Source organism: Heterocephalus glaber, unplaced genomic scaffold, assembly GCF_053883595.1.
Source record: "Heterocephalus glaber isolate CG9 unplaced genomic scaffold, H.glaber_assembly_v1.0 deba00001594, whole genome shotgun sequence".
In the NCBI taxonomy this organism is placed as follows: Eukaryota; Metazoa; Chordata; class Mammalia; order Rodentia; family Bathyergidae; genus Heterocephalus; species Heterocephalus glaber.
In genome coordinates, this window is record NW_028258369.1 from 20,851,290 (window position 1) to 20,869,886 (window position 18,597).

General features: G+C 45.8%; 1 protein-coding gene and 2 pseudogenes across 3 annotated transcripts in view; 1 reads left to right on the forward strand and 2 right to left on the reverse strand.

The window, feature by feature from the left end:
* The window catches only part of LOC147823311 (uncharacterized), a 29,825-nt gene extending 24,129 nt beyond the window's left edge, over positions 1-5,696 (forward strand). Inside the window, exons 6-7 of the mRNA XM_087193765.1 lie at positions 2,432-2,490; positions 4,194-5,696. Of these exons, the coding sequence (XP_087049891.1) occupies positions 2,432-2,490; positions 4,194-4,305 (171 nt within the window). The 3' untranslated portion in view covers positions 4,306-5,696. The remainder of the gene's footprint in view (positions 1-2,431; positions 2,491-4,193) is intronic.
* LOC147823312 (ubiquitin-conjugating enzyme E2 L3 pseudogene) lies at positions 4,091-5,775 on the reverse strand (annotated as a pseudogene). The gene has a single exon (XR_015444144.1). The product of XR_015444144.1 is annotated as a ubiquitin-conjugating enzyme E2 L3 pseudogene (transcript).
* Positions 5,776-11,647: 5,872 nt separating this feature from the next.
* Positions 11,648-18,570, reverse strand: LOC147823313 (testis-expressed protein 2 pseudogene; annotated as a pseudogene). Its single transcript, XR_015444143.1, has one exon. The product of XR_015444143.1 is annotated as a testis-expressed protein 2 pseudogene (transcript).
* Positions 18,571-18,597: the final 27 nt, after the last annotated feature.

Here is an 18,597-nt window from a genome sequence, read left to right on the forward strand (position 1 = left end):
ACAGCACTTTGAGAAATACTGAGTAACTTGCCTCCTTAATGCATTTACCTGTCTTAACGTTCTTTCTGTTTCCCATTTTCCACTATTTCTTCCATCTAAAGTCTGTCCTTTCAATCTCTTCATAAGACCCCTTTAGTAAAAAGAATGTCAGCAATAAGAGGGGGAGTCATAGTAGTGGGGGAAACAGAGGGGGTTTTAGGAGAGGTTTTTTTAGAAGTGGATGTGGCAATAGAACTAAGAGAAACTGGAATTTGGGACTTGTGAGCCAGATCAGATTTCAATGTATCATTACCAATTTGTCTCATGGAGAGTGTTGTTAGTCACAAACACAATGACTCCTATGATCAGAGTAACAATTATAAACATTATGGCAAGAAAAAATAAAACATGAGGGTATGATGTGTTCCACCCTTTCTTTCCCCCAGCTGGAACTTTGTCAAGCAGCAATGGAGGTTGGTTGGGCTTCGCCAACTGGTAATATTGAGAGTAGCACTGTTACTGAGATGGGTATTACTGAAGAAGAACGAAACCGATGATAAGAGGAGGCACTAATTTCTGAGTGCTCACTGTGTCTCAGGTGCCATGGTAAGAACTTAAGGGACAATTCAGTTTAATTTTCACAAATACTAGCAGATGGATATTGAATATTTTAATGAGGCTACTGGGGTTTAAGAAGTGCATAATTGGCTGTGAAAAATCAGGGAACTGAGAATCAGGTCATGACGTTTTCTTTTTTCTGTGGTTCTGGGGACTGAACTCAGGGCCTTTGCACTAAGGTACATCTCCAGCCTTCTTTTAACATCTTTTTAAATTTTGAGACAGGGTCTTGCTGGGTCACCAAGTTGCCCAGGCTGGTTGAACTGCAATTCCAGGTTTTTCTCTTTACACCTTCATTGTAGAGGCTGTTCACGGATGGACTTTTTTCTCTTGTGAAAAAAATGCATAAGTATGTTATGGCTTAAAGTCCTGATAGTTGTGTAGAATTTTATTCTCCCTTTCCTTCATTCTTTATTCTTCCTTCCCCTTTGGCTTGTCTCTTCTTCTGCCTTTTTCTTTATTGCCATCATAATAATTGGTGTATATGAATGATGAAATATGTTTATTCTCTACAGTGAGATTTGCCTACACTATCATTTAAAAATGGGAATAATTTAAAACTTCAAATAAAATTAACTTTTTGCTCTGGTGTTATGGCAGCTATAGCATGATTCTCTCTCAGGGTATTGTGATGAGCCTCAAACTGGCCAAGAGAGAGATTAAAACCTAAAATCAGTATAGAAGTCTATTTGGAAAAAGAATGTTTCTCTTTAAGTTAGGAAAAGAAATCATGAGAACTGATATGAACAAAGGTTTCCCTTTAAAACTATTATTTTTTAATGCAAAGGTATGAAAATTTGAGGTGCATTTTCTCAATTCAGGTGTGTATTACATATACATGATAAATATATGTAGATAGTCATACATTATTATAATACTATACATTAAATTATGTAGCATACATATGATGGTATGTGTTTGTATATATGTGTGTGTGTGCACTTGTGTTGTTCCATAGTTGTAATTTTAGAAATGAATGAGAGAATTGATAAGGGAAAAGAAATGTCCAGAGGGCTATCTGGAAATAACTAAAATATATATATTACATAGAAATATTGCCATTGCAGATGTTACGTAAATGCTATTTTTGCAGCTAAAACTCTTACTTCAGGAACAATTTTGTAATTTCCTATTATTGAAAATATCATTTTATCCCTGGTGCAAATGTCTAATAAGTGTATCCAGTTTCCTATGTTTGTCTTTGTTCTATATGTAAAATCTCATTTATAGAACATCTGCTCTTTCCAAGTATTGCTTTATAAGGATAAATAAAGCTCAGCTTTTTCTCTCGGGTTCATAATGTAGTGGGAGAGTGAAAAGGTAAACAAATGGTATCCACAGAGTAGGACACGATTGCAAGCACTGAGAAAAGGGTGCACAGCGCCTTGGAAATGCAGAGCAAGAGCAGTGGCAAGGGTGCCCGGGGCCTATGGTCTGTTCCTGACACTCACAGTGGTGCAGGATCACGTGAGTACACCCACCAGGGTGCCACGGAGGAAACCCATATGAAGTGCTCTTTAAAAATGAGGTGATGATAAAAACACAACAATGAAATACTTTGAAATTTAAAATTGTAAAGCAGAAAATTTCTGATTGACACTCAGTTAAGTTTTTGAAAGTTATACTTCTTTTAGTACTCCATAGGATAGAATTTCTCATATTTTCTTTTCCTGCACAGAATGTTTGTAGATGTAAATTTTCTATGTTTAAGTGGCTCAGGTTCAAACTTCAATATTAATATAATCCTCATCTAGGCATATTTTAGAATAAAGTTACATTTCAATTCAGTGATTTTTGATTGTCCAAATGTTGATATTAGTGTTCTCTCTTTTAGGCTGAATCTAGCAGAGTGCTGGAAGCCAAAGTGACAAACATTTCACTAAGGAATGCTTTGTAAGTAGTAAATTATTCATTGAAGCTTTATTGTAGCTTACTTTTCACACATATACAAATTTTATAGAGAGAGAGATAGGTAGAAAATGAGATATACTTTAAAAGATATCTTCACCCATTTCTACATTGTTGGCTTTTTGCTTCAATCTTTTAAAACACCCCATCAACCACAATGTAAACAATCCCAAACACAGAAAGTATTAATGTAACCACTTACTGGAATCTTCAACAGAGTCTAGGCTTACACTGTCCCGTCATCTCCATATGGCCATCAGAGGTGCAGTATAACCTCTAAGACCATCACTTAAAGATGAGAAAATGGTGACAAAGCATAAATATACCAATGTAGTGGACTTAGTTTTTTGAGTTTTTCTCAACTGATAAATTTATTCCTGAGAATTCTTCATTATCTTATTATCTCTTTGTTACTTTAGAGATTTTTAGTTATTTCATTGATAGAGATAACGTATATAACCCAGTCCACCCTTAGCAGTACCCATTTGTAACCTCTCCAAATTAGAGTCCCCCGTCAAAGCCCAGCCATCTCATCCCAACTGGCCACATGCAAACAAACTCAAAGACTAATTTTTCTTCATGTTCCTTCTGTCAAGAACCAAATATTTGCAAATCATCCTATTTTTCCAAATCCACGAATAATCACAGACTCCTTTGTGTGCCTTGTGATTTCATCTGCCCTAAGTTAACTAGCCATGAAATTCTTGGACTTCTACCCTCTAGTTGTCTCATACCTTTATCTCTTCTCCGTTCTCACTACTACAAGCTCAGACTTTGAAGTCTTAGGCTTTTCTCGCTGAGGCCCTCATCGCCTCTGGCAAGTCCTCATGAATTAATCTCTGTACTAGATATTCTTTGAATGAAACAAGCTGATTCCTTCTCCTGTGTTCTTGCTCCTTCTTTCTGGACTAATGTTACTCATTGTCTTGTTTGTGAACATACACTCAAACTTTCTCAATTGAAGTGTCTCTGAGTTGTTTTGTAGTCCTTACTCCCCATGCCTACTCTTATCTGGTATAAAGAGTACGCCTGTTGATTGTGTCAGATACACTTGTGCCAAAGTCATGCATGGGAAATCTGCTGTATGTGCTCTGGATGACTCACCTCAACTTTGACCTCATTAGTAGATGTCACTGACTCTCACATTGTGATTTCCACATGAGCAGCCTAAGCACTTCAGAAAATGATAGAAATGCCAATTCTCAAGCCACACGAATAAATGACTGCATCAGAAACTGGAGGTTTATGTTTTAACAGGACCCTGAGGTTATTCTGATGCCAGGTACCTTTGAGAAACATGTGAATACATCCTTTCTCATTCTCTGCACTTTCACAGCAAATTTGAAAATCTGTAATTGTGGCACTTACCATATTATACTTTAACATTTTAGTTATTTTATTAAGCAGTTTCTTCTTCATTTGTAAGTGGTGAACACCAAGGAATATTTAGTGCCTATCAATAATCCTTGCAATCCCTTTATATTCACCACCATCCTGACCTGCCAGAATTGGCCTGCTTTCAATATACTTCACCAGCCTTGGGAGGAATGAGCATTCCGTAAAGTCACTGTTATTGTGATTCAAGTTTTCCTCACAGGTCAGAAGGGAATATCATGAGCATGAGTCTGAATTTCTTTGGCTCAGAACACTTGCTGACTTCTCCTGTAATGTCTAACTCTTACCTCCAGGCACGATGGCAAAGATGGATTGATCTTCACAAGATGCACTCATATTGTATGGAAATCCTTCAGCCTTTCGACATTGGCTGCAACTCACCACGGATTCATCTACTTCATCTGACATGTGAAGAATGGATGATCTATCATTGCATGGAAGTGTTGCTTCCGGTAATCCTTTTGTAGTGATAAGGTCCAGGAACGCACACTCTGCTCTCACTACCTTTGGCATCTGCTGAACATGCCCATAATTGGGAGGACTTACCTTATTTCCCATGTCAGTCATGGGCTTGTGTCCATTTTTGTCCAGACGCTTAATGCAAAGCCGTGGCCCTATAGCCCATTATGGCCCCAACTGGAGACTTAGGAGAAATCCACTCCAGCAAAGACATGAACAAGTAATGATGATGTGCTAGTCTTCAGGTGCAGGGCAGTGTGAAACTTTCCAGGGTATTGCCTGTGTTCATATCACGTCTAGGCTTTTGCAGTCCTCTGACAATAGGTTCACACTGTAGCATATGAAGTAGACACCCAAGAGTGCCTAAAGGATCTTGAGGCTCATAAGATTCCCAGATTGTTCTTGGGGTGGATATTAAACAGTCCATCTAGCAAGGTGAATGGCAAGTGCAGTGCTGTGTTTAGGATGCATTGGGCCATTTTCATCTCAAAGAACTGAAATTTGCACACTCTGGTGAGGCTGCCACAGTGATTGTACTTGTAGGCCTTCATCGCTATGAACACGCATCCACCAACTTAGCCCATGCTTAGAGCCAAGAGTATGGATGTGCCATTTGGTAAGGAAGGGTGGACACAGAGCAATGCCCAAGAAATTCTTACGCCTTTTGTACTGTAGCTACTTAGACTCTCCTGCATGCTTCGTTCTCATTTGTATGTGCTATTTGAGGAGGTCCTGAGGACCACAGGCAGGGTATTTCATTGGACGTGGCTTTTTTTACAGGTGACTAGATCACTTTTGATTAAGAAAACTGTAGAAAGTTAGTAACTGCCACAAGTGAACGCCAGGTGGTGGCACTTGTCAATTTTCCACAGAGTCCTGCTTTGCAGGGTGTCTGAATGCACTGCTCGGGGTCTCTGCTCACACTTGGTGGAATCATTTGTGGCAGATTTTAGTCCACACAGGTCACTTTTCCCCATATTTCTTTGTAAACTCTTCAGCCTTCTTACAGAGTTTTTTACGGTCCTTAGAGTATTCTTCAGCTAGGTCAGCCCAGAGCGGGTGCTCGGGCTCAGGGTCGTTCACCAGTGCTATGAGGGACTGGATTACTTGGTCGGTCTCGGTCGCTGGCTTCCAGTTCTCAGCACTAATTACTGGCAGGCAAACCTGTCCTTTTTCATCAATGTTTGGGTGATAGATCTTTGTTTTCAATGTGATCTTCGGTGGTTTGAATGGGTACTCTGCTGGAAAGTTGATTTTGATTCTAAAGGCCCCCTTATCATATGGAGGGTTGTCAGGAACAATAAGCCGCTGCCAAGTCAATAAATTAGCTTCATGAACCTGGATGTTACGGAAGTTTTTCATTCCACATTTGCGGATCTCTTCAAGCTCCTTCATCAGCCTCCTGCTGGCCGCCATCTCGGATCTGGTGCTGCTCTCATTGGATGTTTTTAGTGAGTTCTGTACTCAGGCCAGATGAGTTTATATTGCACATTAGTGTAAACTCTTGTTGAGTGAGTAGTTTAAGATTGTTCCTCTGGATGAGGTCATTGTGAAGGAAGAGATAGGAAAATCTCAGCATCCTTCATAAACATTCATCTAAAAATGTCCTGACCTACATTTGATCCGTGGTAACTGTGGTATGTGGCTTGATTGCCTTGAATGATTCTCTCTGACATATCAGTCATGGTCTGGGTGGTATTTTGGTCCTACATCTTGGCACCAAAAGAGGCCCTAAGACCCTTAGCAGCCAGGATGGGGGACTGAGAAGAAACCTGCTCCAGGACCCACACAGGCTGGTAAGGAAGATGTGCCTGTCTTTGGGGGCAAAGTATTGCTCCTCATGTCAGGTTGTTGAAACTATTGCATTGCACTGAAGAGGTGCGCGTTATATGTGGGAAAGTACGAATGCTGGCCTTGGACCCCCATGTACATTCCCTGCCACTGAATGCTGGGCCGTCTGCCTCCCAGATGTCTCAAGGCCTCCTAGATGTGAAGCAGGATACACTGACATAAGAAACAGATAGGTGCCTTTCTGAGAAAGCAGGACACTGATTCCCACCACACCACTTTGAATACCTTTTTATCTTCTGAACATATCCCTATATGGAAGGCCTTCCCTCCTATTACACATCAGTCATGCACACAGTGGCATTTTTGTCAGACTTACTGGCACCAGGAAGGGCCCTGTAGCTATTTCCCAGCCAGGGTTGGTAACTAAGGAAAAAGCCACCCCAGGAAGGCACAGACTGCTAATGACGATATGCCAGTCTCCAGAGGCAGGGTACTGTGAAACTATACATGGTCTTGGCCTGTGGTCATGACATGTCTGGATGTTTGTAATTCCCGCCATAAGTTTGCCCTATAGCATAGAAACTGGGTAGTGGCAAGCACAATCTCCAGAAGAGGAGGATGAAGTGACAGTGTGGCATATCCTGGTCAGGATCACAATAGGGTGAAGTGCAGCATCTTGACTATTCATTTCTGTGGAAGGCTGCACCAGCCATCCACTTCGCATTGCCTTTCTGGTTCTGAAACAATACCTGCTTAGTACTTGGACTTCCCATTGAGGGGAGCTCTTAGTGCCTCCAGTATGCCTCTGCTCATTTGATTTGGGGAATCCATTTCAAAGTGCATGAAGAATGATTCAAAGGGCAATTTGGATAGATGGTATGTAGGGTGCTATGAATAGAAGCCATTGTGTCTACTTGATTCTAATGAGGTGCTGAGTAGCCCCACTTCCCGGGAGCTCTAAACCCAGCATTACTACAGTGGGGATTCTCAGCTGCCAGGGACCATGCACAAAACAACATAGCCCCAGCTTGTAGCTAAGGAAAGATGTTCCATGTGCTGTGGGGCAGATGAAGAGCCTGGGTACATGAGGCTCTCGTGCTTTTTTGCCTAGAGCAGCTTGATTTTTCTGCATGTATCACATGTACACAGTTATTACATATGGGGAAACTGTGCCTACTGCAAGAGGCCATGTGTAAAATTTGACTGAAGGTTGTCAGGGAGTGTCACTGCTCAGGCCCAACAGGAGTCGATTGCCCTTCAAGACAGAGTCTTGGGGCCTAGGGCGTTGCCTGGGTTCCTGCTGGGGTGGGGCGAAGGCCTTTGTCATGGAGGCGATTGCCTCTTCTCTTCCTCCTCACGTCCACTCCTCTGACACCATCCTGCCCTGCCCTCTCTGGGCCTAAGAGCAACCATAGAGTCTGGCCCAGCCCCCTAGGCAGACCCCTCCTGGAAAATACTGAGCCTGGGTATACTGCCTTGGTGCTTTTGTGGCCAGAGTCCCACGGGGCCGTGATAGAGGAAGACCTGCTCGTGGGGGGCCGCAGAGTTGGAACACGGAGCCCTTGGTGCTGTGACGACACCAGGCTGGGTTTCCTACGATCGTTCCTGTCTCCTGCCAGAGTAGGGTGTAGGAGCTCTCCCACAGGTGTTGCAGGTTCGCAACAGAGCTCACGACAGGTGACCCATCGCACTTGACAAAGAAATCCTCTGTCTGTCCTGGTGTGCCGGGAGTTGTGATTGCTCAGCATGATTCATTCCGTCAGGTGCGAATTTTGCCATTGCCTATAAGGTATGAAGAGAGCAGAGGCTTATTCTTTGCTGGGCACTCGGCATGGAGTTGGCCGTCCACCACGCTGTGGGCTGGTTACCACAGATTTGGGCCCTGGCCGTGCTGACCACTCATGCGTGAAGAGGAAATCCACTGCAAGTGACCCTGTGCAGACACTGCAGTTGATTTCTGGTTTGGAAATCCTGGGTACGCTGGGTTCAGTAGGCTGCTCTTATTTTAGAATTGCAACTGGACTTGAATTGATGTGGGCATGTGGATTTCTGCTCCTTCCCACAATGGGGGATCCCAGCTGGCAATGTGCCGGTCATTTGTTGACCTGAAGGGGGAATGCTGCGCCTCGAACCGCCAGTTGGATTCCCATACTCTGAGTGGGGGTTTGTCTGTCAACTTCTCACTTGGCTTTTGTTGTCGACCTCTCTGATGTGAACACCCTAGTCTCTCGAGTCCTACCCTGTGTGAGAAAGGGACTGGGGAGATTGTGTAAAGGCAGGCGCGTGTCAGCCATCAACACACTCATCCACATTGACTCCCTTTGGTATATGCTGTGCCTGTCCGTGTTTGGGAACCATGCTCTTCTTTGCTCTTCAGTCATGCTCTTGCTGCCTATTTGGTTTGGCTTCTTGGTGCCAATAGAGGCCCTGAAACCACATGCTGGCATACAGCCCACCGGCTCCTATGTCATTCCCTGACACTCAGTGGGGGTCCTCTCCCTGGCAATGGAAGGTTTGTCCCGCACCATCCCTGTTGTGAGGACACACATCTAGCAAGAGATCCCAATGTGAGAAATGGGCAGTTCCCTCTCTGGCAAGGCAGGACGCTGATTTCCAAACACACCCCTCTGAATACCTCTTTGTCTGCTGAGTATGTCCGTATTTGGCAGGCCTTCCCTTCTTCTGCACATCAGTCGTGGGCCCGTTGGCATTTTTGCCTGACTCCTTGGCACCAGGACAGACCCTGTAGGTGTTTTGCAGCCTGGGTTGGGGCCTAAGAAGAAAAGCACCCTGGAGAAGCAGAGGCTTAGAACAAAGATGTGCCAGTCTCCACTGGCTGGCTGTTGTGGATCGGTTCCCGGTCTTGTCCTGTGAGCATCACATGTATAGATGTTGAGAATCCATGCCATATGCTTGGCCTGTAGCATAGGAACTGAATCCTGGGAGGCACAATTTGCAGAATAGAAAGCATGTTATCTCTTCGTTTCTTCTGAAGCGTGCATCATGCATTACCTTCTTGGCTGTATTGTGGCTGTAAAACACCTTCTTTTATTTATGGGGGCTTCACATTGTTTGGAGATCTTTGTGCCTATTATTTCTTTTGTTTTGATTTGCTGGCCTTATCTCAATGAATAGGATGAACATTCTGAAGGGCTATTTCGTGGTTTCTCTTTAGGATATTATGGATAGAGTACAGAGCGTTTCTGGCTTCTAATGAGCTGCCAAGTGTGTGGCTTCAGTCAGCTGTGCAGGTAAGAATTTCTACTCTGGGCCTCTGAGGTGTGAGGGTGCACACACCAATGGGGCCCCTGCTGACTGCCAAGGGAAGAAGTGTGCCATGTGGTTTGGACCTGAAGAAGAGCCTACTGTTCATGAGGCTCACTTGCTGTTTTGCCTACAAATGTTTTGTTCTCCTACATGCATCACATGCATATTGTTCCTTTGTATGGGAAGAAGTTACCTAGCCCGAGTCCAGGTGTAGCATTTTACTGGAAGTTGTTGGTGTCACTGCTCAGGCGCAACAGGATTCAGTTGCCCTTCAAGACAGAGTCTTGGGTCCTAGGGTGTTGCCCAGGTTCCTGCTGTCATGGGGCGAAGGACTTTGTCATGGAGGCGATGCCCTCTTCTCTTCCTCCTCACGTCCACTCATTTAACAGCATTCTGCCCTCCTTCAGCTTCACAGCAGGGATGGAGTCTGGCCCAGTGCCCTAGGCGGACCCCTCCTGGAAAGTACTGTGGCTGGGTATAGTGATCGGCGCTTTTGTGGCCACAGTCCCACAGGGCTGTGAGAGAGGAAGGCTTGTCACGGGGGCCTTGGAGTTGGAACGCGGAGCCATTGCTGCTGTGAGGACAGCGGGCTGGGTTTTCTAGGGTTATTGCTGTCTCCTCCCAGAGTTCAGTGTGCCAACTCTTCCACGGCTGTTGCAGGTTCTGAACAGCACTCATAGCAGGTAACCCATTGCTCTTGACAAAGGAGTCTTCTTTCCTGGTGGGCAGGGAGTTGGAATCAGCACGATTTAACGCATTACTTCTCCACTGCAACTTCGGGTTGATGGATAAGTTCCCGACATTGTCTATAAGCCGTGAGGGAAGAGCGGCTCATTCTCTCCTGGCACCAGCCCTAGGGTTGGCACTCCAGAATCCTGTGCATTCATTTTCCACTGATTCACCCACTTCACTTCCTGACCTTCCATTTCAAGGGGGGAACCCACCGCAAGTGCCCCCGTTCCTAATTGCAGTTGACTTCGGGGTTGTGAATCACTGGAGTCCACTGTGTAATACGGTGCTCTTATTTTAGGATTGCCTCTTGACCTTGAGTGAATGTTGGCGCATGGGGTTCTGCTACTCATTGGAGGCGGCTGACCCCCTCTTGCGTTGGTTCCAATGAACCGGCCACTTTTTTTGTTAGGGTGAGAATGTTGGGCCTGGAACCCCACTACCTTTTTCTGCCCCCGAGCAGGAGGTTCCATGTCAGCTCCTCAATGCAGCTTTTGGGCCATTCCTTCCTGATGTGAACACGCTTGTCTCTCAAGTCCAGCCATGTGTAATAGAAGGGGTCAGTGCCTTGCTGGGAAGGCGGGAAGGACAGTGCCAGCACCAAAGACATTCATTCTGCATTGACTACCTTCGGTGTATGCTGCGCCTGTGCATATTTGAATGCCATTTCTAGTTTTGCCCTTCAGTCATGGCCTCACTGGTATTTTGGTCTGCCTTCTTGGTAATAATGAAGGTCCTATAGCTGCTTTGCAGCCAGCGCTTTGCAGTGGCAGCTGGATTCCCCTAAGGGGAGCTCTCTTTGCCCAAAATATTTTTATGTTTAATGTTTGTTTAAAATACAATGCTCTGACTGAATATCTGGACATCTAAATATTTCTCTGCAGTAACTACTTTCTTTTTCTGTATGTTCACTCTCCAGACGCTGACTTGTAAATTTTCCTTGATGTTTGTACTCAATCTTAGTGGTCAGGTCTTCTCTTTTGTGTCCCTTGGGGGCCAGATTCCTGAAGGTTTCCTTTCCCACAGCTCTGTAACGAGTCTCCTGTGAACGATCCAGCAGGGCCCATTCCTCAAGGTCGCGTTCAGAGACTCCCTTTCTGGTTCAGCATCTCTGGGGACACTCTACAGTGCTCCAGGCCTGTGTGGGCGACACCGTGACACAGACTGCCTCTTCTGCAGTCTCCCTAGCAGCTCCAGGAGGTTTTAACATGGCAGAATTTTGTTTACTAGTGCTTGGATTGACTTGTGGCGTGTTGGCCATTGCCTTCAGTTGGAGGGTGCAGCGCAGCACTTTTTTTGCTGTGAAGCACCTTCTGGTCTAGTCCTTGGGCTTTGCCTCAAGTGGCCTAAAGAACTCAGGCTCGCAAGACTCCCAGAGTATTTCCTGGGCCATGGTGAGCAGCCCACTGCTCACTGTGCCTGAATGGCCCGTGAAATGCAGCTTCTGGAAGGAATAGGATCCATTCTTTCCAGTGACCCAGCCTGTGTGCAGCTCGGTCAGGTCTGAACAGCAGCATGCAAGCACCATGTTGGCCCCTTGTTAGCACCATGGGAAAGAAGCTGCCATTCGGTATGAGGCCGATGATGAGCCTGTGACCATAAGGCTCTCATGCTCCTTTTACCATAGCTTCAGGAATGCTCCTGGCTGTGTACGTCCACGTTGCCACTTTGATGGGAGGCAAACTTTAGCCTTGACTCAAAAGCAGGCAGCAGTTGAGCAGTTCTGTTTTGGCCATCGGAAAAGGAAACTGCCCACAAAACTTTCCCAAATCAGTTAGATGAACAAAGCATTTCCCTTCCTATATGAAGCTTCCTAGAGCACACAGGAAATCTGGGTCTTTAGGCCCAACCCATCTGGACTAGGGAAGAACAATCAGTCCTTGTGTGAAGTATTTGTTATTGTCACATATGCTCCTGTCTCAGGAAAACAATGAGGATTAGTTAGAAGCAAGATGATTGTACCTCATTGGTAAAAGGCTTTGGATAGTTTGATCTCATGGCTTTGCCTACTGTTCACATAAATCCCACTGTCTCCACCCCAGCTGAAAGTTGTTTTTGTGTGTTCTATGGCAATTGCTTCCAAAATGCATAATTTAAAATGAAGAAAAGTAAGTTGCTATGCCTCTTTACCACCAATGACGTGGGTCACAGAATTCCACTCCCCACACATGTAATCACATTGACATGCTTGGAGCATGGAGGGCTGCAATCACATGTACAAAGTAGAGTGAAAAAATGTTCCATTGTGCACCAGCTGCCAGAGGAAAAGCTTTGGAGGAGTCCAGGAGGCGAGGGGAAGTCTTTCAGTTGTACAGCTTCCCTCTGGATGTGCTGTTTGCTGCCACAGAAACTGGTAGACCTTTAAAAAGCCACAATGTGAATCACGTGTAACTTCTGGGTCCACCATGATGATTCTTCAGTCTCCTTTGCCAAGTCCAAGCTTTGCAGCAAGCAGTCCAGACACCTGTCATCGGATGCAGGGAATGACACCTCACAGTGGAATGGGCACCAGCAGGCAGAGGGCAGAAGCCGTCTTAAGAGACAATACTGTGGCACTTTTTCCAAGTAAAGGCCAGTGCCACAGCACAAATGGTGTCCAGGAACTCCATATGTTGAGCTAGGTCTCATAATACAGGGAACATCCCATCATCACCCATTACAGCCGATCAGCAGCCTCCACAGGTGGGTCCTTCAGGAGACAGGAAGTAGAGCGAGGGTCCGTGGCCAAGTGCATTATAGGGATATAAACATCGTCCATGTTTGGCATGACAAAAACTTTCTGAAACTCTTGCTGCAGTTTCCTCTCTATCCAGTCTGTCACATGAACTAAAGTCACTTCTCTCCAAGTTTTGGGCGAGCTTTCAGCTCCGCATGTGGTGGCTTCCAGAAGCCATACCATAGGCGGTCAGTTGGAGGTGGAGGAATGTTGACCACCAGGGTTCCTCGACATTCTTGTACTTCAACAGTTAGCAGCAGGGGCGTATTGGAGACTTCTTCAATCTTCTTTTTAATGAACTCTGTCTCTGTTGCTTTTTGGAAATACTTTGATTTGGTAATTTTATCAACAAATCTCATAATTTTACTTGTTTGATGACCTCCAACATACCCTTCAGCCCCTGGGAGCAGCTGTTTGTCTCCTGCACTGGGCTCTGGTGTATCATCTTCATCAGAGGAGCCGGCACTGGAGGATTCCTCATCACTGTCAGCAAGACAGTACGCCCGGAGCCTGCAACCTTCTTTGCCAATTTCTCCAACCTTCCGGGCTTCAACAAGCGGCTCTTTACCTAGTTTGGTCAAATTCATTTTGGTCTCAAGAGTCATCAGAAAGGATCCATTGTAGGACATTTCCAAGTCAATCCAGAGACCTTTATTTTGCTGAGTTTCATCTGGATTTTCTTTGACACCAGATCGGACCAGTACTTCTCTCCTAAGAAGTCCCAAAATATCCTTCCAAGCAAGGCATTCACCCAAGCTTCCTGTTCTTCCTCCTCAGAAGGTGGAGCCTCTGGTAACTTTTTCCCAGTGGTGGGGCTGCTCTCCACACTCTGCATGGGGCTCCTGTGGGGGCTTTGGCTTTCCTGGGGCACACACCTGCCCATGTACACACTGTAGTCTAGCAGCATCTTCTGCCGCACGCTGCCCACCAGCTCCTTTTGCTTTGGCTGTGTCATGATCTCCTCCACACTACCTTTGCTGCTGCTGTGGCTGTGAGTCAGGTGCCCAGAAGGACTGCTGTGTCCGCTGTGGGTGGGCAGAGGGCCTGGTTTACTTCCAGAGACACCAGGTGGCTTCTTGAGGTCTGATTTCAGCTTAGATGCCAAAATAAATCTTCTAAACCACTCCTCTTTTTCTCGGCCTGTTCTCCCAAACAGATACAGTATCTGATCTCGGTGGACAGATTTCATTCCCTCTTGAGGGTGGGGTGGCTTCTTAGGGTCCTCGCTTCCCAGCTCTCTCTCAGCTGGTGGCTTCTCTTCAGAGGTCTCCTTATCAGTCTGAGCCTTAGACATAAAGTCTTGTCGACTAAGCTCAATACAAATGGGGTACTTTTTGTTCCAGATTCGTTTTCGAGCCAAACTTTCAGGTACAAGATAAATCTTGCTGTCAGAAAGGTCATAGATTTTCTGGCTGATGTAGGTGACGTCTGGCTTCATTTCATTGTAGCTCGCCCTCCTGGATATGTTTTTATTGGGCTTTGAAAGCCTTAAGGTTCCACCCTCAAGTCGAACAAAGATTGAGTGTGTCAAAGTCGCATGGTAAGTTTCTGGATCATAGTTGTAAATCTCATTCATCCATCCCTTTAGTATTTCAGGTTCTTTAATGTCCAAAGATCTCATATTCCAGTGTTGCAGATGTTTATGTGACTTGTGATATTTATGAGCACTTGGTGGTGTAAAAAACCAAATCATGCAAACTGCAGTCATGAATCCAAGGCCAACTCCCAGACAGAGTCCGCTCACATAGTGGGGGAGGGGGAGGATGAGGTACGCATAGACACACGTTATAAAGAAGCCCAACGTCTTCATGGGTAATTCTGGGTGCTGCGTGGCCAAGTCCTCTTCCTCTTCACTGTCAAGAATCGTGCCATCCTCCATGAGCACCTCTGGCCTCAGAGGGACATTGGGGGGCTTATCAACTCTACCCTCACCCCTCTGTTTCCAGGTCAAAGTCTTGCGTGTACAGTTCACAAAACTCTTCATCTTCTTTGCTCACTAAGGCAGACAAAGAGCATTTCTCTAGGACAAGAGAGCTTGTCTTCATGCCTAAATCCTTTAGGCTGCTTGCCTGGGAAACTTTAGTTTCCACCTCTTTCACAGGCTCTTCGGTGGACTTTGGGTGGTTACTCCTGGGGACATTGGAGTCACTGCTAGAGCCATCCCCCTCAGAGTCACACTCCTCTTCCTTGATGCTATAGTTGTTATTGCTTTCCAAATGCCCGTTCAAGCTGGACAGGTTGGAGAGTTCTGAAGCACTTGAAGATAAGGCTTTGGGCCTGTGGCTGACACTTTCTTCCCCTATAATTTTACTAAGGAGCTGAAAAGGCTCATATATGACTTCTGAAAGGCATCCTTTAGTGTCTTCAATTTTTGCCTCCATTTCGGGCACTTTAAAAAAGGAGCGAGTATCAGAGGGAGAAGTCAGAGGGGAAGAAGGTGCAGTTTTAGAATCTCCACCTGTATTTCGTGGCTGTGTGAACTGCTTGAACAGGTGTAAATTCAGTTTGGAGTCAGCTGGCTTATAGAACACAGTATCCGACTCCTGCCTGGAAGTGTCGGTAGACAGAGACTTGACTAACGTCTTCATCAAGTGCCTGTGCCTCGGGGGTATGGGGTTTCTTTTGGCTCCACCTCAATTGACAGGGACTTCACCAGGCTCCTGAAGGGCTTAGCGCTGGAGAGAGCAGAGGATGAGGCACTGGAGGAGAGGATAGGAGACTTGGAAGGAGAGGACAATGGGGAAGAGGAACTGGTTTTCTACTCAGAAAGGGATGACACACTGGGAGAGCTAGCTAAGGGCCCTGATGATGACCCTGGAGACAGAGCCAATGGCACTGCACTTAATACTTGAGCTGCTGGAGGAGGGGATTCCAACAGCTTTACAGTGTTCTCGGAGACGGGCAAAATAGCAGGGGCCTGGGATACGGACAGTCCATCTGCCACAATGGGTGAGGCAGCAGGGCCTGCAGGGTCATGGCCACCCTGGGGTTCAAGATGGAGGCCTTCCTTGGCTTCAAGCCCTGTTACAATGCTTTGGTCATCCAGCCCCTCCTCAAGGTATTCCCTGAACTCTTCTTCTTCCTCCTCCTCCTCCCCGGATGCTGAGAAGTGAATAGCAATGGTGTCTTGGGACACAGGCCTCTGCACGTGCACTTTGGGGGCTGATGGTTTTGGCATGTCAATGGTTTTCTCGGCATGGCAACCATTCAGACTTGTCATTTCCAGCTTCACAAGGGCTCAGGCTCTCAGACTCGCTGGGTGCTTCATCGTACAGCGGCTCGGGCTCGAGCTCAAGCTCCAGCTCGGGCTCCGGCCACGGTTCTGCAGCCCGCCCGCCCCCGGGCACCGGCCGCCCCATCCCCCACGTTGCCACTTTGAAGTTGCTCACAGCATAAAGTTTTCCTGTACACACGAACACACATGTATATAATATATCTGTGCCAAATGAACGCACGCATAGATCCCTGCTGATGTGAGGATGGGCTCCTAGGAGTATGGAGCTGGATCACAGAAAGTGCGCAGTTGTCTGTGAAGGAATCTGAGCTACAATACATACACTTCTAGCTACCGTGAACTTACAGAGTAAAGTACATTAGCAGATAGTTAGCCTGGTATGTAAATGAGCTAAAGTTCGCTGCTGAGTATTAGCACTAAGGATTTCTTGCGTTACTTTTTTACTAGCAGGCTGATCCAAATTAATTCGAAAGACCATCAGTGTCAGACTCAAATGTTTGTGTATTCAGTTGTTTTAAGCATAGCCCCAATAAGCATATTTCAGGCAATTGCAGCTCACCTGTTTTTCATACCTTGTGAAACTATGCTCAGCATGTGCTATGCATAATGAGATAATCCCCAGGGCTGAGAATGCCCAAAGCTGATGTTGTCCTTTGAAGATCTCTGATGCAGAGACTCTGCCCTGCGACTGAGTGACATTATCTGAACCTGTGGCCCCTCCCCCACCCCCTTTCTCGCTACCCTCCAGGTGTGACTGTGCCCACTTCTGCGGCCGCGCAGCCTCTGGGTAGTCTCTAGTCTCGTGCTGTGCACAATTTCCCCCGCATGCCAACCTGTCAGTGCGCCATCCAAATAAATTTGTGTTTGCAAACTTGCTGTGGTTTTATCTTTTTCCTTCATCAAAATGTAGTCCCCCTCACCTGCTCTGTTGAGGCTTAAAGAAAGTGAGGTGTCACAGTGGCACGCAGCATAGAGGATGCAAAAGATTATTCAGGGATGAGGCTTAGTTCAGTCCACCGAGAGGCCCAGAGGAGCTATTTCTCATCCGAGAGCATCCAGCCATCAGGGAGACTCTGGGAGAAGAAAAGGCCACTGAGCAGAGAACTCTCAGGCTTCTATTTAGAATATCAGTGAAAGAGAAAAATGCAGCAGAAAAGCAGTTTGGACACGGTGCTGCCTCAAGGCAAGGCAGTTTTTCTTGGGGAAAGGGGAAGGACAAGGGACAGACTCCACATGCTTCAATAACCTAAACTTCTTGTTGTTTACCCATTCACTCCTCACAGCCTGTGTGCTTTTGCCCCACAGTTTAGCCATTCACTCCTCAGCCAAGTCTCCCACAGGTTAGCAGTTGCAAAAGGAATTCTGAATCTGGCTGTAGTACAGACTACTGCATCTTCTGGAAAAGCATGGCATCTTTTACTGGTCAGTGGGCAGATGTCCAGATGTCCTCTGGAGTTGCTCACCACCCCGCTCCGTCTGGACAATTGAACCCACTTGGTAAGAGATGAAATTTGGATGTCTGGCTTTAATAGTTTGTTCGGGTGAATACAAGAGGTGCTAAGAGTCAAGAAGGGATGCCTTAATTAGATTCTTTAAGACTCAGAGCCCGAGGCAGTTTATGTGAGGTGTGACACCAGAAAGCATTGGAAAGAGGCAAAACCAATCTCAGGGTACATTATCAAAGTCACTGCTGTGTGTTCCATTCTACCAGAGAAGCAGAAACAATGACCACCCTAAAAACAGGATCTTTTAGTATTTACGTATTTGCTCCCTTCCCCCATTGAGCATCATTCCTGGCTGTACTTCCCTCATGTTTCTGGTCTGTGGCCAGACAAGGGCCTAGCATGCTTCCAAGGTTATCAGAAGAGATCTCAGAGCAAATGCAGAAAGCTGTGTGCTTGAGGTTGGGTCTTGCAAGTGCAAGCTGAGTCTAGATTTGCAAGGAACTGTCCATCTCGCCTGCGGCTGAGATCACAGGCAGGCTGAGGAGGTATGATCCAGCTACCAAAGGCACCTCCTTCCTTAAAGGTTCAGCCAAGGGCTTCCCCCAAACTTCACTGTTGGTTTCTTCTTGAAAGAGTGGTCACCTTCGTGTCTGTATTCACCATTTGTTTTCAACGCACCATGAGCCAATTTCAAACTCAATGAAGCTGAGTTGCTGTTTGGCTATTGTATTGGTGCTAGCCAAATCAGGCAGTTACTTAGTTCTATGTTTGGGAGTTGGTACACACGTGCACTTACATCAAGGGGCTGAATGGAGTAACTGGAGGGTGTGGGGGGGGGGAGAATAAAATGTAAAAAGAAAATCAATTTGAAGGACCTTTTGCTGATTTGATAACTTTTAAGCAACTCATAAAGATGAAAAGGTAATAAACATTTTCCTTTTTGTTACATATTGTGCATGCTGTTATTCAGAAATATTGAAGTGAACAAAATTAAATAGATTTAAAACAGATTGTGTAAAATCAAACAAAGATTTTTAAGGGACATGATTAGAAAT